Source organism: Toxorhynchites rutilus, chromosome 2 (genome assembly GCF_029784135.1).
Source record: "Toxorhynchites rutilus septentrionalis strain SRP chromosome 2, ASM2978413v1, whole genome shotgun sequence".
In the NCBI taxonomy this organism is placed as follows: domain Eukaryota; kingdom Metazoa; phylum Arthropoda; class Insecta; order Diptera; family Culicidae; genus Toxorhynchites; species Toxorhynchites rutilus.
The window spans coordinates 238,744,998-238,769,260 of record NC_073745.1 but is presented as its reverse complement, the minus strand read 5'-3'; the positions used below and the strand labels follow the sequence as shown (position 1 = coordinate 238,769,260).

Sequence of the window (24,263 nt, the reverse complement as noted above, 5' to 3'; positions counted from 1 at the left end):
AAGCTCCTCTATTGCAACCCCCCACCCCATTTATGGCTGCGCGAGCTATTCTGGGTGGTCCTCGTATCGACGGATTGTCTCACTGCCGGATATGTTGTTGTTGCTGTGCGCCGGTTAAATTTGGATTCGCATCATGCAAATTCCGATGATTAGGATGACAAATTCCCGCTCCGATAAGCGCTGGGCGCCGCCGCCACAACTATATATCCGAGAGCCTTGAATGAGCCGGGGGGGTTGCATAATTTCTGCTGACTCAGGCAGTGTGCGCGCTGCTGTGCGAGTGCCAATGCTGAATGGCAATGTCAGTTCGGGTTCGGCTTCTGCTGAAGTGTTCTTAGTCATAATCAAAGCACTTCGCCTTCGCCCTCGCCCAAGCGCTGACTGCCTCACGCGCGCAGAGAAGTCAGCTCGAAAACAAAACTCTCGCGGTTCGCTGATCTTGCCGCTGTCGCGCAGTCTGCTCCCGAACGGCAAACCGAGTGGAAGCAAGAACTTTTCGGTCCGCTGCTGCAGCTGCTTTCTGTGACTGACAATCCGGTGCCTGAACGCGTCTGTGGGGAGGATTCGTAAAGTCGCGGCCCGTGCGAAGAGTGTCGGAGGGGTGGAAAATACATTTTCAGCATAGGTGTTTGTGGCGGGAAAAATTGTGTAAAGAAAGTGAGAGTGATAAATTTTTACGATCGGGAAAGGCGTGATTGCTTAGAGGGATCAGAAGGAAATATATCCAAGGTATGACGAAGTTGCAGTGTGCAAGAATTTGGATGTTGGGGATCTCCCGGACGTAAAATTAATGGGTCATCTGGGCAGGAAAATTATTTTGTGTTATGGTTTCAACGGATGAAAACTGTGAAGCGCATGAAAGTGTGAAGAAGAACAGTGCATGAAGAGTATAATACTCGATACTTTATTTTTACGTATGGAATTTCAGTTTCTCCATCATATAAATCAATCACCGTTAGGAATCAATATTATGCAGAAAGAAGATTTGCAGAAACAAGAGGACTGGGCTTGTGAATGAATGTCAACTTATCCGCCACAAATTTAGAGAACTCAATTTGAATGGAACATCGATTCTGTTGTGTACAAATTGGTGCCATTAAATGTGTATCGACAGAGTGGTGTTCGTTGTGATAAATCCGTTCGACGGGCAAGCAGGACGAGGAACTTTTCCAGGAATGTGGTGTTGTGTGGAATAAGTTCCATTTGCATGACAGTGAGAATAATTTTGGTGGTGCTCAATTGTTGAAGAACTTGAAGTAGGTTGGCATACGGTTGCATGAATAATTCAACGCAAATTTGCCGGATCGAACGTTTCGGATAGTTTCGCTTGATTGATGTTTCTTGTGTGGAATGTGAAACAAGAGGTGTCTTCATTCGCGTGAAGTTTAGTGTTCTCTAAATATTTGTTTTCGCAAACTGCCTTTGCGGGAGTTCCCTGGCCTTTAATGTGCTAATTCACGTTATTTGGAAAAATATTCAATGGAGCAGCATTTTTTTTTGTTATTCGAATATACAAGTTTGGTTTTGGGATACAGATCGAGCTTGAACTGTTGGTTTGCTGTTCGAATAGTGTAATGATGTAATGACACTCGGGAAAACATTAAACAGTGTTGAAGATGCTCTTTGCATCTTCAATACTGTTCAATGTCTCTAGTTTCGACGACTTTCTTCCATTTCCTTAGTTTCTAATCCAAACCAATTAAAAATATTTTTGATAATTTTGTGAAATGTAAATATAGTAGCTGTTGGTCTAAATTGGACTCATTTAATGTTTCGGTTTCGATCTACAATTGAGATAAATCCGTTTTTTGAAGAATATGGTTTTACATATTTCGATTTCCAATTTTTCGGTTCCAAATGAGTTATAGTTTTTCACATCGAAGTTAATGGCAGAGACCCCTGCATCCATCAAATCAGAACAAACTTAGTGGTTAATGGTGGTTAATGAAATGTTATAGAAAACTAAGTGAATTATGAGGAATCATTAGTACTTATTATTGGTATCGTTATCGATTTGACGACGCGCTTTGACTTGGACGAGGGAAAAAATAGAAACCTGCTTTTTTGCAAGTGAGATATCTCTAACTGGCAAGATGGTGTTTGCATTGAATCCGGTCGAACAAGAAGAAGGGGAACAAGCGAGGAACAGATGGAGTAGGATTTCGCAGGAATTGAGGAACTGCACCCATGGACTGGATGTATTGGCGGAATAATGTTGTGATAAAAATCTATTCTCTTAATGAGATGTGGCATCGTTATACATTTTAAAAAATATGTCACACAAATCATATCTTGCAGCTTCAAATTGATTCATGTCAAACACTCTTGCGTTTCTTTTTAATGAAGCTGCCGCCCTACAAAATCGTTTCAAAAGTTATTTGTTTGTTTGCGTTGATGTGCTTTTTCTCCGTGTATTATAAGTTTAAACTCATTTTTATTAAACACTGTAATTATTTTTTCGTACCACAGTCTCTGAATTGTGCACTGCAAGTATGTGAATAGTATTGGTCGTGATTCGGAATTTATTTAAACATTCTCCCATGTTTCTGGAGGAGTCTTGTTATTTTCAGGCAATTGGATTGATCAAGCAAGAAGTAAATTGCTCCCCTGTAAGATTTGTTCAGAGTAACATTATCTGATGTAATTAGCGTTCCTACTAGAACTTTGACTCCTCTACGTAGTATTACAGAGCATCTTCGATATAATGTACACTTCAATTTCTGAATTATGCGTTGTATCGAATTGTGCGTTATATCGAAGCATAAGAATAAACTCCGAAATATAGCTCATACTACTTTATTTTATTGCAATTTGAGTAGATAAAATCCAACTAAGAGGTGAACTCAACATTTTTCATTGAGAATTTTCGAGATAAAGCAAACAAATTCATTAAAATGATAGACGGAAAAGAATACCTTCTTGGTTATGCTATCAGACCGTTTCTAATGTTTTTCTACCTGCAATATATTTTTCCACGTCTTTTCTTATTTTTCGCAAAGCAAACTGCGTGTTTAAATGCGAACCCCTTCAGCATTCCTGACGCAATTATCGGCACAATTTAAAGCAAATTAGGCAGATACATTTAAATTTTCATATTCAGGATCTGATGCACAAACTTGAAGATTATGCTCAGCATCTTGGTCCGAAGTGTAAAAGTGATTTTCAGCCGACTTTATTTCACTTTCTCAATGGTTTCATCGTCGTTTAAAATTTCAAACTCTGAATCTCCTTCACCAATTATGTCCACTTGGTTGACTTCATTTGTAATGCATCTCAGCTTTTCTTGAGATACGGTCAAATCATCACCCGAAGTTTCCACTCAACATTTTTCAGAATTTCTAGGCTCTTCCGACTCGTTCATATAAGTCATGTGGTGGTGTATGGAGGCAAATATTTTAATAAAATATGACTCTATCACTCGTTTGCAGTTACTCTGCACTGTAATGGACCGAACAATAATTGTTTCATAAAATCTGTTACACGAGGGACAAATTGCTCGAAAAACCAGCACTTGAACAAATCTCGGGTCTTCCACGTATTTCTTGATGCCTGTAGTAAACAAGCAGTCTCTTAAGGTTTTTCAATATCCGAGGATTGTTAAACTCGTGGGGGTAAAACGGACATGTTAAGAAGAAATTCAATTATATCTTTGGAAACTCATGTTTCCCAAAACATGAATGCAGTTTCTTGCAATTCAATATACTGTTTTTCGACTTAATCGGCCAAATGTTTTACAAAAAAAAATGCTTTTCAATGTTATTTACTGAAATTAAAACAGACTGAAAAGTACGACATTTTTTTCGATGTGGGTTATATGGACATTAGAGTGCCAATAAAATGGCCATCCCGAATTTCCAAACGAGACTTTCTTAAAAATGTTGATTCCTACGAAAAACTACCCTCTGCAAAATATCAATTCAATCGGACTTTATTTACTAGTTTCGGTCAGCCGTCAAAGTTTTTTGAAAATCGAAAAATCACCCAAGGAGGGAGTAAAGGAAATCGTGGTTTTCAAAAAAAAAATTTGATGCCAAATATCTTCAAAATGCATGAAACGTCGAGATCCATTGTTATCTCGAATTTTGTTTTGTCATAAATCGATACTCTGGGACTTGTTTGTTTTTCCAGAATACGAGGCAAAACGTATGGTTTAGGGTGCCAATGAAAATCGCCACATCGATTTTTCATACGGGACTTCCTACGAAATGTTGATTTGCACGATAAAATACCCTATCTAATATCATTCGGACTTCATTTACTATATCGCAGATGTCAAATTTTAAGTTTTCTAAAAATTGAAAATGTTATTGTGAACACACAATATTTCAATTCATATTCATTTGTGTAGGTATTGGTGACTACTATACACTGCATAATTTTCATATGTGTGTGTGCAAGTGCTGAGTGTAAACGAATGTTTTTGCATTTTTGAAGTGTCAAGTTTCTATAACACCAGTTACATTTTCCGTTGTTTTAGTTGTTTTGATCAATAGATCCGGAAAATGCCAAAGGGAAAAGTGCTCACGGAGAGAGAAGAAAGACAAATCGATGCATTTCTCCAAGAAAATGTTGGTATCGGAGAAATTGCTCGTCGAATTGGACGATCCCATCAAGTAGTGCTCAAATATTTGGCGAATTCTCAAGAATACAGTAAGAAGGAGAGAGCTCCACGTAAATCGAAGCTCTCTGACCGGGATAAGCGAGAAATACCTAGGACAGCTTCGAATACTTCAAAATCGCTTATGCAAAAAAAAAGCAATATTTCAATTTTAATGTAACTCGGGTGACAATTCGTCATGTTTTGGTAAAAAATCGTCACATAAAAAGGACTTAAAAGGTCACAGCTGCGCAACTTACACCAACTCACATCGGAAGACGTCTGAGTTTTGCCAAAGCTCACATGAACCGACAGTGAGACTTTGTATGTTGTGACAAAAAGTGTTTCCAAAAGAACACATTTTGCTATATACCATAACGAATAGTTCTTCAATGAATAGGTTATCTTCAGTGACGAAAAAAAGTTCAATTTGAATGGTCCTGACAGTTTCATCGAGTACTGGCGTGATTTATGGAAGAACGAACAGTATTTTTCAGCCAGGAATTTTTGTGGAGACTCGTGCATGGTTTGGGCGGGATTCTGTGCAACTGTGTTGTTTTATGTATCTTGTTGAAATTCTAACTGTTTGTGTTGCAACGAAATAGAATCAAGGTGGTCTTATAGAAGTTGGACAGAGTGTAGTGGGGGGAATATGGACAGGTTTGTAATATACGAAGTGTAGAGGTTTATCGTTCGTGAGAGGGATAATTTAATTCAACCAAGGTCTAAACTCATCACGAATGTCAGTTCGCTTTTGGCGATTTTATTTCCGTTTATAGATGCAGGACATTCCTTAGGAATAGAAAAAAACAATCTTTTTACAGCTCATCACACTCCCATTGGCAACTGTCCGTTTCTTCCCACCAGTACAATTAATCAATAGTTTAAAATTTCATGCGTACATACTAATATCGCTTCTCTGTTAACTTCCAACCCGAAATATAGCTATCAGCAAATTGAGCTTTAAATTTAAACCAACCGAAATGTTTAATATCGATGCCGTATAAATTACATTCCCACACGAAACCGTGTTTTATTTTCGTTTATTGTTTCTCTTTTTCGTTCTCAAACAGAATTCATTGTCAAAGGGTAGTTTAAATATTATAGAATAGCATGTGGAAGGGGTTCTCATTAACAGAAATTTGAAATTCATTTTGTAACTATACAAATCAACCACCTGTCAATTTTACCCAATTTTATTTTTTTATCATAAAATTTGTCGCATTCCAGATCATAGTTCTGTTTGGCAATTATAATAGTGTTTATGGTTTAAACACTGTGTCATGATAATATTGTGTCCAAATATTGATCGTTGAGAAAAATCATTCCAACAGATGCGGTACTACCAGGCAAACACAAAATATAATCAGTTAGCTTCACGAATTCCTTACATTCAAGAAATGCTAGAAATGTAAATGCAGCGCTCGCTCGTAAGGACTCAGTCTCGCTCCAACTAGCGAGCAGTCAACAGTCTCACCTAAGGTTGATGTCACACTCAACGGTTTTGTTCGATACAAACTACAAAGGCGAAATAGTTCCACGTGCTGAATCTGTCTCCGATGCCTCAACGGTTCAAAATGTGTATACTGCAACCTTTGAGGGCCTAAATATAGTACATTGGGTTTCTTCTGGATTGTCAGCCACCCAATTCAGAGAGTTCAGCTTGTTCAAAAATCCCCTTCGTTCCGATTCTCATAATTATAAGAGGTTGTCTGAAGTCCTTATGATTTTTGGGTTAAAATGATTTTGAAGAGGCGTTCTACATTTTTAGGTGTTATCCCCTCTATAGCCGAAGTGATAAACAAGCGAATAGAATAAAAAAATCTGTAGTCCAGCGTCAACAACGCGGTCTTATCTTGGATGCAACAATCTATATATTTTGAGAACACATTGCGTCTCACTAGTCAGAATACTTCTTCCTTCCCTACATTAGTTGAGAAATTGTAATAAAATGACATACACTCTATCTCATTTTTATCTTTGTTCACTAAGGGGCTATCCACATACCACGTGGACAGAAAAAGCCCGATTTTGGACTCCCCCTCCCTCTCCGTGGACAAGCGTGGACATTTTCATACCCCTAGCCCTGTTGTCCACGTGGACATTTTTCTTTATTTTAATTATAATTTAGGAAATAACTGAGTTGCGCATAAATTAAATTTTAGTTCCATCTAAGTTTATTTTGTTTCAAATTTTACTTGCTGAACCCTACCACGTTTGCTGTGGCTCATTGATGTTTTATGACGAAATGAGTAGTGAAATGAGAAATGAGATATGAGTACTAAAACAAAGCAAATATTCCATATGAGTTTAATTTTGAGATACTTGTAAAACTTTGGTTTTCTATTACCTTCCAAGATATGAAGGCTATCTGGTTTGTCACCACGGAAACGCACAATATCCAGTTGAACAATCCGCATCCGAATATAAATTACAAAATTCCAAGGGTTGATTCCAAGGAAGATTGAAGGAAATAAATGGATTTAAAATCATTATCAGACACAGTTTAGGCTCACGATTTTTAAACAAATGCAAAGAATTTTGTTGCTATCACATAGAATACATATTCAATACTAGAAAATTAATTTACTTTCACAGCTTTATTTCAGAAGTGTGCCCATTTCATCTGGAAATCTTAAAGCTTATTGAGGCGTTGACAGTAGCAACAACAATTTTTGAAGTGTTATTATATGAGCTCCATCAGAGCTCGAGTTTTTGAAGCGCACAAAAACGAACAGCCAATTTTATATACATAGATTATTTTTTTATCAATTAAAAAGAATTTCAAAAAAAAAAGAAGGAAGCATGCACTGATATCTATAGATCTTCACTTGACAAAGGATTGAGGAGTGAAGGATGGAAATTTTTCAGCGATTCCGGAACGCCTGTATCTTCGATATAAATGATGACATTAAGATAAAAAATATAGCATTTTCAAGCTACAAATTTCTAGTGTGTGATGCGTATATGTGTTGTAGACAAAATACATTGCAAGAAAAGATAAAGCGTTTATGGTTTGTTTTCAAAGTTTCTCTCGATTTTTAAAATACATTCTTAAAAGCAATCCAATCAACATGATTATTTCGCTTCCATTTGATCCATAGAGAGTTTCAGTAGAACTATTTACTATAGAGGTATTCTCTATCGAATGAAAAATTATCCTTTGATTTCGAATTCACAGAGTTACAGCGTTGCCTACTTCGGAATACGATCGCCACCGGAAATGTCGGTTCATTCACACAATCAATTCACTTTTAGTCATCAGCGCAATAGAAACCTTTTCCGCAATAGTTCGGGGAATTTTCAAAGGGTACTAATACCTTGTTAGAAATATTTTCAATATCTATATATTTGTTTTATTTTTCAACTGCTTATTGACCATTCTGCATTGAGTGTCTAGATAGCTTCTAAAATGCTCGTGGGGAAAAAACATCAGAAAACTCACGACTCAATAATTTTTTACTAACCTTGCACGAAAAGTTATTTGTATTGCTCCTTAGCTTTACTCCGCTTAATTCCTTAGCAGAACGTCACTAACGTCACAGTTTACCAGAGAGCAATTCAACGCCAAATTAATCCTCCACTGCCCCGATCCTTCCCATTTTATTAAAATTTTGTGAATTTTTTCCAAAAATAGCCTTATCGCATCGGGTCATACTATACGGCTATTTAAAGACGACAATCTGTGCTACAAGTGTCGTTTTCACAGTGTTGTGATCCTTCCCAGTCTCAAGTTATAGCGCGTCAAAGATGGAGTCCACCAAGCAAGAAATTCGCCATATTTTACGTTTTTACTACCTGCGAGGTAAAACTGCAACGAAGGCAGCCGAAAAAATTCGTGTAGTTTATGGACCTGATACTGTAACGATTCGCAAAGCACAGCGTTGGTTTGATCGATTTCGTTCTGGTGTAGTGGCTGTCGAAGATACACCCCCGTACTGGTAGGCACCGATAAAATCGATGAAATCATTAAAGTAGACCGGCATGTGAGCACTCACTCGATTGGCCAGGAACTGTGTATAGACCATAAAACCGTTTGGAACCATTTGCAGAAGATTGGATTCCAAAAAAAGCTGGATGTATGGGTGCCACATGAGGTGACACAAAAAAATCTTTTAGAACGAATCAACGCCTGCGATGCACTGCTAAAACGGAACGAACTCGACCCATTTTTGAAGAAGATGGTGACTGGTGATGAAAAGTGGATCACGTACGACAACCTAAAGCGAAAAATGTCGTGGTCGAAGCGCGGTGAGCCGGCCCAAACCATCGCCAAACCCGGATTGACGGCCAGGAAGGTTTTGCTGTGTGTTTGGTGGGATTGGAAGGGAACCATCCACTATGAGCAGCTCAACTATGGCCAGACCCTCAACTCGGTTCTCTACTGTGAGCAGCTTGACCGTTTGAAGCAGGCGATTGACCAGAAGCGGCCAGAAATGATCAATAGGAATGGTGTTGTTTTCCACCAGGACAACGCTCGGCCTCACACATCTTTGATGACCCGCCAGAAGCTACGGGAGCTCGGATGGGATGTCCTATTGCACCCACCGTATAGTCCGGACCTGGCTCCAAGTGATTATCATCTCTTCCGGTCCATGCAAAACGCTCTTGGTGATACTAAGTTAGCCTCAAAAGAGGCTTGCGAAAACTGGCTGTCTGAGTTTTTTTTTTGCTAATAAGGAGGGGGGGTTTATAAGGGGGGGGGATAATAATGTGGCCTTCTAAATGGCAACAAGTTTGCGAACAAAACGGCGCATATTGGACTCAAATTGGATAATTTTAAGTTAAATAAAGCGTCAAATTTCGATCAGAAATACCACATTTCTTTTTCCCCAACCCTATATATAGGTTGTTAGGTAGCTGATCCGGAATTTTTTAGGAGATAGGGAATCATAAATAAATTATTGAACTTTTCCTTGAAACCGGTTTTTTGCCTTAAACTGACTTTAATTTGAAAGGTGCGCTATTTTGCACAATTGAATTGTTTTCATTTGAGGAAATTTTGCATGAAATTTTGTTGTGGACACATTTAAATTAGTGGAAGATAACAAGAAGGATAGTAGTGTGGTTTTTCTTATTGATTCGTTTATTTTTACAGGCTCAGTTACATAAGTTTGAAGGAGCCTAACTAAACATATTAACTATATCTATATATCTATGAACAATTTTCCTTAATTTTATTGTTAATAAGGCAGAAAACAGATTACTCGCCGTAGACTCGAGTTTAGAAGGGTGACATATTTTTATCAGGAATAGGATGGGATATAAGGATATGTTGACAATGTTCACATTCACACTCTCACTCACACTCATCACACTTAATTCTTAAACCTGTCTTATAACTACTATGTATTTACATTTCAACTTATTCTATTGTTAGTAAGAAGAGAACCGATTGCTCGCGAAGTAAAATAGTGTGGTGTCAAGGGAGGATTTGTAGAGTGGTTGGAGAGCTTCAATTTGGCTGATAGAAACAATCCAGTTTATCATGCACTTTTGGAAAATTAATTTAAAACACAAAATTTAAAGTTTCTTCTTTACATTTAACATTTAACATTTAACATTTTACATTTTTACATTTTTATTCTGGGTTCCATTTATTCGAAAGTTTAACAACTGCATTCTATGCAAAATTTTCTTATCTTTCAAATGAACAGTATAATTATTCTAATTTTCTAAATTAGAGTCAGTTCAAGACATAGAATTAAGAAAACTTAAGAAAAGTTCAACAATGTCCTAGTTGAGAATTGAACACATGCGTAGGATTTTTTCATCAAATATGATCCTCTATCACCTCCTAAAATATTAGGCTGTCAAAAAAGTCCTGCGGTATTTTTATTGAATTTTCATTTGTTCATAAAATTAGTTACAATCAACAGATGATTGTCAATGATGATAAGTCAAATATGCGCCGTTTTGTTCGATGACTTGTTCCCAACGAGATTCCAACTTCAAAATACCCCTGTTATAGAAGCTCGCTCCCTTATTGGCAAAAAAACTCGGATAGCCAATTTTCACAGGCCTCTTTTGTGGCTAACTTCTGACTACCTAGCTCGTTCGCCATGGACAAAAACAGGTGGTAGTCACTTGGTGCAAGGTCCGGACTATACGGCGGATGCAAAAGAACCTCCCATCCGAGCTCCCGGAGCTTCTGGCGCGTCACCAAAGAAGTGTGTGGCCTGGCGTTGTCCTGATGGAAGACAATGCGGCCTCTATTTATCAAAGATGGCCTCATCTTCATGAGTGCTACCTTCAAGCGGTCCAGTTGTTGGCAGTACAGGTCCGAATTGAGCGTTTGGCCATAGGGAAGCAGCTCATAATAGATTATTCCTTGAAAATCCCACCAAACACACAGCAGAGCCTTCCTGGCCGTTAATGAGCGCTTGGTCACCGTCTGAGCCGCTTCAGCGGGCTTCGACCACGACCGTTTGCGCTTCACGTTGTCGTAAGTGACCCACTTTTCATCGCCAGTCACCATCCGCTTCAGAAACGGGTCGATTTTGTTGCGATTCAGCAGCGATTCACATGCGTCGATACGGTCAAAGATGTTTTTTTGCGTCAACGTGTGTGGCACCCATACATCGAGCTTCTTTGTGAATCCAAGCTTCTTCAAATGGTTAATAACGGTTTGATGACTTATCCCCAGCTCTTGGCCGATGCTACGGCTGTTACTATGCCGGTCTTTCTCGGCTAATTCAGCGATTTTGTCGCAATTTTCGACGACAGGCCTCCCGGAGCGTGGCGCAACTTCGACGACCTCTACACCAGAACGAAAACGTTGAAATCATCGTTGTGCGGTGGAAATGAAAACTGTATCGGGTCCATAAACTGCACAAATTTTATTGGCAGCTTGAGATACATTTTTGCCTTTGTCATAGTAGTATGTAAAAACACAAAACACTGTCAAAGACTATATTATAGCGCGCAAAAATACCTTTTCAACAAGCTATGACTCGATACAATGAATACAACTAGAACTACGCGCTTACAACGACACCTCGCGGAAATACCGCAGGACTTTTTTGACAGCCTAATATTCTATAATTTATCAGAACACTGGCTCAATTGTTTTAAGTTGACGACTAGTGATGCATAGACAATCTCATGCAAATGTAAATATTGATTCCTAGAAATTAATGGAATGAAAATACTTTGGAAAAATGATTTTACAAGCAATTCTGTATGAAAAACTATACAGACATTATTAACATATACTGTTCTCGAGATATAACAAAATGTATAGAAAATTATATTTGATGAAAAATCATTAACGCATATCATGGAATCTCAACCATTATGGAATCGTTTAATTTTTATAGTTTTGGCTATGAGGGCTATGCATACCCCGTAACTATAAAAGTTCGATCATAGGAAAGAGTTGGCCATTCACAATTTACGTGAGATATTTTTATAATACAGATTTCACTGAAAAAGATCCATAATATGAGAAAAAATATATGAACGTTGGCTGGGCAGCACTCTCAGGCGGCTCAATCCGTTTATTGATAAATACGGAGAGAAAATTCTTCCTGTCCACGTGGACTCAGTCTGTACTCCCTCCCCCCTCTCCGTGGACAAGCGTGGACATTTTCTTACCCCATACCCCCCCTAAAGTTATCCACGTGTATGTGGACAGCCCCTAACTGCTCTCTAGTAAGAAGCAATTGTTTAAGGCATGAGTATTCAAATAAATCGTAGTACAACAGGGCAATATTTCAAATATTTTTCTTTATACTCAAAATACAGTACAAGTTGATGAAAAGACAGGACAATGCGAAATGGTCGAAAAAACGGTACGTTTGGTCAACCTACACCAAAGGCTATCCTCCCTCGGAGCTAAAAAACAAACAAAAAAGTTTTTGGATTCCTCACTAATGCGGGACGCCGCCTAGCTCGACACCCGCTAAACTAATGCGTGTGTAATACTCGTGATCGCCCTGTGAGTGAGATGCAGCCAAAGTTATTGCTTGTTTTCTGCAATAAATATCCGCCCGTCTCGAATCACAACGCACTCCCGCAAACACAAGGCGACACGACGCTCCACGCATCGTTCGTCATCGGTTGGGTGGAAAATGTCAATCAAAACAGCGTAACCGTTTAGCAGGTGTACTGCTTCGAGCCGAACAGCCGTCTGTCGACGCGCCAATCTGTTGACACTTGGTCCGATATCCGTCGACGCATAAACACTTCTCGGGCTGCTTCCAGCGCAACGACCGAAGATTATTTTCGCACCAGTATGCAAACTTTCTCTGTTTACCGCCGGATATGCAACGACGGTGTGAACAATTGCCCCCCGAGAGAGAGAATGGATGTCTCGCACACGGTTTAGCACCTCTTCCCCGAGAGTCACAAAGACGTTCTTCTGCAGCGATCAGCAGCCTCAAAAGTCCATCAATCAAATGAAACGACACAGAACACGATGATGAAGCCGTGAAATAATTTCTCTAAAAATACCCACCCATCCCATTAGATTATAATACGATTCAGCGATGACCCAATGCGCGACGACGCGTGCGGTTATTGCGAGGGGCTAATCTAAGCATATTACCTCATACAGATCTTCAAAGAGAAGAGATGATTGCCGTGTTGTAGTCATTGCACTTTTTTCAGTCTATTCTGCTTGTCTCCCTTGAAGAGTCAGGAATTTTTGTGTTGTTCGTCACTCCCAGCCCATCTCGGGGGGACCAACTCGACAGGCAGCCGGACTGTTTCGTTGGCAAACAACAATATATGAGACGAATACTTTGACCGTTTCTCTCATCGCGTCTCTTGGGATCGGCAGGCAATCAGCGGAAAAACACCATCAGCCGGCCAACTGATGCTGATGAGCTTATGTATGTTGCCGCGGAACTAAGTAACGCGTTCACACGCCTTCGCTTCCGTCCGGTGCTCGGTTTGACATGGTAGCAAATTACTAGAAGCTACTGTCTCTCCGGCCGCAATGTATTACACCAAAAATAGTTTTTGTTTTGGTTTTTCGGGGTACATGTGCTCTGACGGTCTGAGTGCAGAGCACTTATAATTAACCAAAACAGTAATTAGGCAAATCCCTTAAGCCGACAAGCGGAGGGGATCTTTTCACTGAAAATCAGAACATGAAGAGGAATGTTCAGTGAAGGTATTTTTCTGCTTTGTAACCACTTACATGTTAACACATTCCTGAGTGCTATTTCACCTTCTTGACGTAACGTATTTCGAGTGTCATTATTACTTAGCCCTTAGTAGAGATTTTCACGCCAAATTTCATGCCTCATTTGTTTTCTCATACTGAAGTTCATTATTAGATGCTGAATGGTACACTCAAATATGTTACCCCCTCTTAACCGAGTAAGAAGAATATATGTTGAATAAGTATAATCACATTTAAGTACATGTAGTGATCACTTCTGATGAACTGAAAAATAATTTATTAACACGATAATTGGCATGTGAACAATGAGAGATATGCTTCTGTGGTTGGATTGAAAGAAATTAAATGAATACTTACTCTGAAATATACATTTAATTAGAATAAAATAGAATAATTCGAAATTTGAACAATAGGAATAGAAAAGAGCGACAACTGTGTTTTTATATTTAAGAAAAATTCTCTAAACATGTGCTTCCGGTCTTTATTGGAAAAATAACAGATTGTTTGAATTAGTTTAGTTAAGCGTTTGTCATATGAGACACGATAAATTACTTTCATCATTTTATCCTATCCACTTGTTTATCACTGTGGATATGATTTGTGAATGAAGCGAAATTTGACCTTATAGTAAATTTTTTGGGACCCTGAAAAGAGTCGTTGGTTTGCCTTAGTACCTACTTTTTATTCTTTGTATTCTAGAAGATGTTAATATTAACGTTCATTCACGCCCACATCCTTGAAAACAAGCCAACGAGAAAAACAAAACTGAATCGCTGTGTGTTACACCAGCCTCAAAAATAGAAATTTGGAAATTTCAGAGCTAACTTTTAGTCTTCAGAAAAGCCTGCTAGACGACGACAAGAACGGATGAAAAGATTTAGAATGTTTCCCTTCTTATTAGTGGTCCTAGATGTCATTGCAAGCAATGCGATGATCAAAGTCCATGCTAAAAATAAGCTTTTGAATGACAATAGATTCCATACGAAACTGAACCGCGAACAAAAATGCACCCAAACTAGCGTTGGCTGAAAACATTTCATCTTTGGCAGAAATGATGCCATTTCGTATGCTGGATAGTCAAATGCGCAAATAATTGAGATTAAACGCTCACGCAACAAATTTTAATAATTTCCACAAAAGTGAACCGATTTTTATTTAAAAAAAAACGAAAATAAAGCTTATTCTAGGACATTTTCGATGTGACCACCCCTTTTTTCCGATAATGCGTTTTAAACGGTGAATAAAATTCTTCATGCACAACTCTAACATTACGACTTCGATGCTGTTGAGAATCCGGGTTATTTCTTCTTTAAGTTCCTCCAAATTTTGTGGCTTATTAACATAGCAACGGTCCTTCACGTACCCCCAGAGGATGTAACCGACGACGAGAAATGTTGAAATTCTTACCATAGGAGGACAAAGTTTCATTAAGGCTTCGGTTGTTAGAGTAATACGATTTCACTAAAAATACACGTTTTTCTAAATTGTACATCTTGACACTAAAAACCATCCGATCAGACTGAACGAGTAGCCGAATATTATCGTCCCGAATTGGGGAATGCAGTGTTACCATCGACGGAGCGAAAAAAAATTATAAGGAGCTAATTTTTTTTGTGGGCGTTTGATCTGAAAGACCCTGTAGTTTAACTGGAAAAAAAATAACTCTCACACATCGAGGATACTCTCAAAACAAAATCATATTCTCATCTTAATCAAACCCGGAGAGATAATTGAGATAATTGAGAAGATAATGAGGACACCAACATGCACAATTTTTTTTTTCAAAAGCTACCATTCCGATTATTAAGAAGTTATTATTCGTCGGAAATGAATCAAGTTGATTACGGTCGGACCAGCCTGTATCCTTCTGCTTGTGTTCCACCCTACCTAAAACTTTTTTTTAACTGGTGTACTCACATGACTCGTTCCAATGCGTTTGATTTGTAGTTCACAGACTTTGCATATTTTTTTCCAACATAGGTCCACATGTTGCTAAAATTTCCGTTCTTCGGAGAATATTATAGCTCAACTAACTGTTGTTCAAGATATCAAATATTTTATTATAAAAAATAAAAATAGTACATTTTTCATTAAAAGAAAATAAGATGTACAATCGAGTATTTTTTTTTTATCGTGCGGTTAAAATGATCACATGGTGATGGTAAAATGAACAATTACATATTTCATGCTAAATGGAAAGATTTATGCGTTGTTCCTTATCTAAATTTGTTTAAATCAAGCTGAGCTTATTCACCTAGAGTAGGAATTAGAATTTTCACATACGTACAAAAACGTAGTAAGAAACCCATAACGCTTCACATATTGATGTTTGGTTTTGGTCGTGGTGGCATATTTTTTTCAGGATCAAAGCCACAAAAGGAACTCCTTGAAAAGCAACATTTGATGAGGGAGATCAGTTTTGGAAAACATGACATTGTTAGTGATTATCCTGTGGTGGCTCATTTTGCCCCAAAGAACATAGTAATTTCGAATGCGAATTAATCACTGAAACTAAACAAAACGTCTGTTTACCTCTCATTGAATATGTGAACAGTTGTCCGAACTGATGATTTGTCGAAGATATCAGGTCGAATAATTTAAATTTCACGGGAAATTCCTTGAATACGATGCGCACAAAATTACATCAAAATGGCTACCGTGAGAAAAATTTCTGTTTTATTTTTTTATTTTTTACCTTTGACAGTTTCCTGCATAACAAGGTGTCTTGAACAGCTTCAAATGTTCTAAGAGTAGGATAATGAAGAAGTATCAAAAGTATCAAAATTGTTTATAGTTAAATTATCGAATTTTGAGCACTGGTTCATTTTACCAACCCTGTTCATTTTAACCTCATTTCCCCTATATAATATAATATTTCTTCATATATCTTGACGCGCCTTTGTTCTTTAACCAAACCGAATCCGTTGCTAGCTCTACTTTTGTTGGACTGTTGTACGATCAATTTCTTCTGCTAGCACATAGATTGAGTCTTAGAGGCAATAATTTAACCCAAATCAGTACGTCTTCGTACTTGAACCACGGAACCTGAATATGTTATAACTCGAACATTTGTTAATGTTTCTTAATGAAAGATGTTTGCATCAATTGATAGATCATTAATAATAAAACCATTAATAAAATTTTATTTTTCATGAGATAAGCATTTGAATAACTGTAAAATCTCAAGCATTATCTAAACGCCCTAACTGCCCCGTTTTGATTGGCCCGATTAACGGTTTCCCCAACACAGACATCAAAGTCATTAGGTGAGAATAAATTATTTAAAAAAACATAAAAAGTGCGGTTTATAAATTTTATTATCATTAATTTCTATTTTTCCATCATTATAATAACGGTTTGGTATGGAATGGCTGTATGTTATATATATGGCTGTATTTTATATATAGCTATTCCATGCCAAACCGATATAGTGGTTCTCAGAATTTTGTCAGAAGTTGTAATTTGTTCTCCATCACAAAACATAAGACCCGTTTGTTTTAGGGTGCCCATTTCAATTTTAAGGTGGTCCGAAAAATAATTGTTTTCATTTTTTCCCAAAACATTTTTCTTTTTAAATTCATAACTTTTGAACCACTGAACCACTGATTTAGATAATCGGAATAGTAAATTGAAGCCAATAAAATAGTCGGTTCAGTGGTTCGAAAGTGCAGAATTTTTGAAAAAAATTTCCTTTTTGTGAAAAAGTGGAATGAAATGATTTTTCGTACCACCCTAAAATGGAAATGGTCACCCTAACGAAAAATTAAAAAAAAACGGGTCTACTATTTCCCAATAAAGAACAAAACTACCACTTTTCGTGGAAATATGAGAACCACTATATCGGTTTGCCAAGGAACGGCTGAACAGATATATTCAATTATTTCATCTCTGGCGAGAAAATGTCATGTAACATCTTATTATATTGACTTTGAATTTAAAAAGCTTCTCTTGAGTAAAGATATTCTTCAACTAATAACTTTGCGGCTATCTGCACATACACTTCATACAAGGTAATGTTGAAAAAAATTATGGTTTCATGAAATTAACTAGTCCTATTTTGAAAAGCCTCGAAACTTATCCGGAACTTGTCGATTTGCAACGATCATATATATTGATGAAAAATAAGGTACAGCTTTGTACAAGAAGAATTCGATTTTATATAAGCATGTGCATCAGCTTGTGCGAACTGGAGAGCTAACAGTTTGGCTGACAAGTTTATAAGGTAACGCAGTAAAATTATTTTTTTTTTTTGCAAAATTCAATTTTGTTATTCGACATGATTGACTTCGAGGGCGATACAGCGATTATAGCGATCTTGCAACTTGATACCATTTTTATAGCACTCTTTCGGTTTTCCTCAAAATAGGATTCAGTTTCGGTAATCACTTCATCATCGGTCTTAAATTTCTTGCCAGCGAGCATTCTCTCCAGGTTTACGAACAGAAAATAGTCGCTGGGGGCCAGATCTGGAGAATACGGTGGATGCGGAAGCAATTCGAAGCCCAATTCATGCAATTTTGCTATCGTTTTCATGGATTTGTGACACGGTGCATTGTATTGATTTTTTTCCCACAATAACAAAAGTTGCTTCACTCTCGATGCTGTAACTCACGAACCAATCGACCGATTGCTGTCAAATTTTGACACGTATCCATTGAAAGATGGTGCTAGTCAAGTAGATTATTGCAAGAGGCGCCCTCTAGACGTCAGCTTTATGAACTTTTCAGCTGAACTGTTATTATTGCCGTTATAAAATATTTTTTATTTTTTTTAATATTTTGATTTTATTGGGTCATTTAACCAGGAGTCGGAGTCGGGATCGGTAAAATTTTTCCGACTTAGACTTCGACTCCGACTCCTTGACAATTAAAGTCCTTCCGACTCCGACAGCGAGCCCTGGTTTAATCCACATAATATTCCACATAAAATATTCCACATAAAATGAAAAAAACTGGAATACAGTTCAGCGATTAGAAATCCGCACTACCTAAACGAATTGAATCCCTACAGAAGCGATTTGTTCGGTTCACTTCATGACTTTTGAAAACCTGGAATAAACCTCATTAGCTAAATACACTCTGTCCAACTTCTTTAAGACCACCCTGAAGATATTTCGTTGTAACACAAATAGTTATGATTTCAACAAGATATTTACATACAAGGTTGAATGCTTAGAATAAAGTATATTCAACGTCAATTTATGATTTATGACACTTGGAAATCAGAAACATTCGTTTATGATCAGTGCTTGCACAAAAACATATGAAATTCATGTAGTATATGGTAGTTACGTCGATGGTACGACTGCATTTCCCACTTCGGGACGATAATATTCGGCTACTCGTTTAGTCTGATCGGATGGTTTTTAGTGTCAAGATCAGGGTTGCCGTAATAAAATCTGTGTTTTTGGTCTGAAAATTTTTTTTTCTGTGCTTTTTCTCAGAAAATCTGTATCGAACGTACGAATGTACAAGAACGTGTATTTTTAGTGAAATCGTATTACTCGAGCAACGGAAGCCTTAATGAAATTTTGTTCTCTTCGTGTAAGAATTTCAACATTTCTCGTCGTCAATTACTTCTTCTGGAGGTACGTGAAGGACCGTTGCTATGTTAATAAGCCACAAAATTTTGAGGAACTTAAAGAAGAAATAACCCGGATTGTTAACAACATCGAAGTCGTAATGTTAGAGTTGTGCATGAAGAATTTTGTTCACCGTTTAAAACGCGTTATCGGAAAAAAGGGGTGGTCACTTTTGTAGAAGTTATTAAAATTTGTTGCGTGAGCGTTTAATCTGAAAGAACCTGTACAAAAAATGGACTGAACTCATTTGTTGTACCAATATTAATGGTATTCTATTTTCATTGGGGATCGTTTAATGAATTCGTGGAATTCGTGGTATAGTGATAAATCAGATTAAAATAATGTAACACCTTGACGAGATTTAAAATCTCGTTGGAGTACAGGACGAAGGGCAAAATAATTATGATCTTTGAAACACAATTCAATATGTCAAGTTGACGAGTTCCGTGATCCTAGAATTAAAACTTGTTGTCGTGATTAACTATGTTAGAAAAATTGTATTCCATACTCTAGATATTAGAGGATCGAAAAGATTAAAAGCAAAAACAAATTCCAACCTACATCATCACAAACCAAACAGCCATTCCTTTTTTTTCTGGAGGGCGTCTCAAACAACACAAACTACTCAGCAAATATGTACCTCTGTATCTCCCTCGTTCGGGCGTTAAACAAAACTTCACGCAAAGATAAGGCAGAAACAGAATTCTTTGCGCTGGAGGCTCGTAAACATCTAAGAGAATAACAAGCCGCGGCAGCAATACCCGCGCATGCCGGTCGGCGGTATATTGCCGGCGGCACTCACGCTCTCGTACCTGTAACTCGAGGTAACTCAGATATTCTCACTCTGCAGGCGCCGCAACTATGACTATCGCACGCAACCGATGCCCACAGCATCGGCAATTTATTATTTTTTTTATCTTCATGAAGTAGTCACGATTGGTTATCGCTTGGCTGATATTTTTTGGCGTTTTTTTTTCCGTTGTCTCCTTTGCCGTCTCGTGAACGTCAGAGATCACCTGCGGTGATGTCTCGAGATCTGATCTGTTCCGGTTCATCATTGGATGAACTGTTATTTTGGCTGTTTGATTGAGGTCATACAATGTTTGCTTCGCGTTATTAAATATTTTTCGTTTGTTGTTGTTCTTTTCAGACCAATTAAAGCAGACACAATGTTCAAACTAGCGGTCGTCTTGTTGGTGTTCAGCATGGTTGAAGCGAACCGTTTCCGCGCGGAATACCCAGGTCCATATTGCGCCGCCCGGCGGTACGATAAATGTTGTGACAGTCGTCAAGATGGTTGTTCGCAGCCGATTTCCAGTAAGTAGTTTTATGAACCAAGAAAATCTAAAAGATGCAGAAATTCAAATTCAATTTGCTTCCTTCGTTAGACACCCTCTGCTATTGTGACGAATTCTGCGAGCGCGGGGATCATGGCGATTGTTGTCCAGATTACGAAGAAATTTGCCTGGGAATACAACCACCCGAGGATGTGAAATCTTGCGTCCACAACGGTCACTATTTCACACCCTTCGATCCACCGGTAGTGGACAATTGCAACACTTGGTGAGTAGACGAATGATCTCTTCCTGAAAGATCTTTATTCAATGGATTACCCGCAACCCATGTAGCAAGTGTCAAAATGACGGTGAAGTGAGTTGCACGACCGACGTGTGTTTGGTGGATGGCGATCTACTGAAACAGTTGCACCACTTGGAACGTTCGATTGGCTGGCAGGCGACGAACTACAGCGAATGGTGGGGCCACAAATACGACGAGGGTAAGACCTTCCGACTGGGCACCTTCTATCCGAAGTTCAAGGTGAAGTCCATGAGTCGCCTTACCAACGGGCAGGAGCATTTGCCGACGCACTTTGACGCTACCACCCACTGGTCGGGTTTCATCGGGGATGTTAAAGATCAGGGTGAGTTCGATGAGCCTCGATCAACTTGGTTAGGGTGTAATCCAAATTGTTTATGTTATTCAAGGTTGGTGTGGTTCTTCGTGGGCTGTGTCTACCGCCGCGGTCGCGTCCGATCGGTTCGCCATTCTGTCCAAGGGACGTGAAATTGTTCAACTCGCCCCGCAGCAGATCATTTCCTGTGTGCGCAGAAGCCAAGGTTGCAGTGGAGGTCATCTCGATACAGCTTGGAATTACGTTCGTAAAGTTGGGTGAGTTTAAATCCCACCCATTGGTGGTGAAATCGATCTTATGTCTGTATTTCGCAACAGCACTGTCAACGAGGAGTGTTACCCATACATCGCTGCCCAGAATGCGTGCAAAATCCGTCACTCAGACACGCTGCAAACCGCACTTTGCGAACTGCCAACCAAAGTCGACCGTGTTAACATGTACAAGATGGGACCGGCTTTCAGTTTGAATAACGAAACCGACATTATGATCGAGATCAAGAAACATGGACCCGTGCAAGGTACGTTTCACCAGCAATTTCCATTGCTTGCGACAATATCATCACACTTTTTTTTTGTTGTTGTTTTTCCCAATAGCTATCATGCGCGTCCACCGCGACTTCTTCTCCTACAAGAGCGGAATCTACCGCCACTCGGCGGCAACAGCAGCCGATCAGCGCGCCGGCTACCACTCAGTGCGTCTGATTGGTTGGGGAGAGGAACGCATTGGTTACGAAGTGACCAAGTACTGGGTGAGTACCGTCACCCAATTGCCTAACCGAAGGCGCATTTAATCTAAACACGTGGTTTTGTTCTGTTCAGGTCGCCATGAACTCTTGGGGCAAATGGTGGGGAGAGAACGGTCGTTTCCGCATTCTGCGTGGATCTAACGAGTGCGAAATCGAAAGCTACGTGCTCGCCTCGCTCCCGTATGTCCACCAACAGGTGAAGCCAATGCGGCAGGTCGGCGAGCTGCAGGAGATGATCGTTGGTACCGGCTATGTTCCCCATCCAAGTCGAAGATATCCGCCCTACGGACGTCGAACTGGCTAAGCGCGAACCAACCTTGGCCGGACGAAAATTAAACAATGTACAGTATTACGGTTAGTTAAAGTGAAAGGCAGCGTGGCGGCGCGAGGAATAGAAGACAGTCTCGCGAAGCGCCCTAGTTCAGCAAGGATCTGTTCAATTACTCATAAAGTGGCGACGAAGAAGTCACACGACGAAACACGTACGAACCGAAAGATGTTACTGCCTCTGTTTTGCCTCTGTTGAATTTAGCAAAGCGCGTTCAACAGCGCAGCGTTCGTCAAGAGCACTAGTCGACAAATGCAAGCAAATAAGTGTATTCAACAAACCAAGTGTTCAGTTTCTCAAAATTGTGCCCTTTTCCGTGCGCAGAGAAGCGGAAATGAGCGATCATTATGTTATTATGATTTAGTGTCGAACTATATTGTAGTTTGTTTAAGCAGAATCTTTTTTTCTGACAAATCGATGGTGCCAAATTGATATAAAAACGAATTATAGAATAATGTAAGTGAGAGACCGTTTCGTGTATAAACTAAATTCCATAACGTGAGCCAAACCGAGAGATCTAATAAGCTCCCCACTGTTTTATTTAGTAACTGTTTAAAGTCAAGTGAAAGATGATATTTAAAGAACATAAAGCGCATGTAAATCTAGGGTTAAGTATAATATTTTTACTGTTTAATAAATGTGTTCAGGAACAACGTTTATGCAACGTGTTTCGATTCAATGGTGAAATATTTCATTTGCGTCATGGAAAGAGGATGTATCATAAAAGTTGTCATGTGACATATTTCTCTGTGCGAACTCACTATGGACCAAGGTGCTTATATATATGTATTACAGGTGAAGCAACATCATCACTTTAATAAGAATGGTATTACGATTTGTGGAGCGGAGGTTATTTGTTTTGTTTTTACTAGGATACGCCATTTTTGCATATTTCACATGCGAGAGTAGTGGATGAACTGGATGAGAAAGAAATTCTACAAAACCATCCCTTCTTTTTTACATAAATTCGCGAAAGCCGAACATAGTAGGTATCGTTCGAATAAGCGTTCTGATGATTTGCCTATTCTTCCGCCCGGCAACTACACTCGTCGTTTGCAGTTGTTGCTAACTATCTGATCCACTGGGCTGAGTCGAAATATTTACTTGACCGCCTGTAGTATTGTCTGATTGCTCTAATCATTGCTATCCGTTCTTGTTCAACACTTTTATATCGCTACCTTTATACAATTTCATATGTTGAGTAGAGATTTTCACCAGAGCATACAGATATTCCAATATATATATATATATGCGCCTTGCTATGGACGATGAGACATTAAGCGGACCTTACACGGTCAATATTATTGACAATATGATGTTATTTTAGAGCATAATGACAGCTAAATACAGCAGGATTTTCTGATTTTCGATCATCAATATCGTGACATTTCATATAAATCCATGATGTTGACGTTCACCTCACGAACTTTGAGACTGAGTTGCCAGATTTGCGAGCGTGCCTGTAAGTTTGCGGACAATAAATTTTTGTTAGCCTTTTTTGCGATTGCAATTATAATTGTACTGTATTGCAATATAATAAAGTACTGAAATTCTAGGAAGCATAAATAAAAACATTTTGTTTGGAAAACGGATACTTTTAATAGCAAAAAACGGTACTTTTCGCAATACAAATCAAAACCTCGAAGTGAACTGACAATGTGATGTGAATGAACCGCAACAACGTTTTAATGTTCTGAGCTCGTTTTTTTTTGTTAGCAAGCGGGGTAGCTACTTTAGTCTTAGTTGTGTGTTTCGTCACATTCCACTAAGAAATTTGAAAAATGAGAAGATCTGGGAAAATCACAGGTGGAAAAAAAAACATCATGTGTTAATACAAGTTAATACAAGAACCCCGCGGAATAGTCGGGCAAACTCACCGCGAATTTGGCATGTTGAGATTTTAGGAGGCAAGAAATGTTTTTATTGCGATACGAAGATCCTCCCCCCTCTCTAAGGGGGGCTGTCACACA

The 24,263-nt window shown here is 38.7% G+C and overlaps 1 protein-coding gene across 1 annotated transcript; it reads left to right on the top strand.

Moving 5' to 3' along the window:
• Window positions 1-434: 434 nt before the first annotated feature.
• LOC129770364 (uncharacterized peptidase C1-like protein F26E4.3) lies at window positions 435-22,952 on the top strand. The gene is made up of 8 exons (XM_055773151.1): window positions 435-729; window positions 20,459-20,625; window positions 20,697-20,871; window positions 20,937-21,229; window positions 21,294-21,477; window positions 21,538-21,737; window positions 21,814-21,968; window positions 22,039-22,952. Exons 2-8 carry the CDS (start codon window positions 20,478-20,480, stop codon window positions 22,267-22,269), a joined length of 1,386 nt encoding a protein of 461 aa, XP_055629126.1. The 5' UTR covers window positions 435-729; window positions 20,459-20,477; the 3' UTR covers window positions 22,270-22,952.
• The last annotated feature ends 1,311 nt before the right edge of the window (window positions 22,953-24,263 follow it).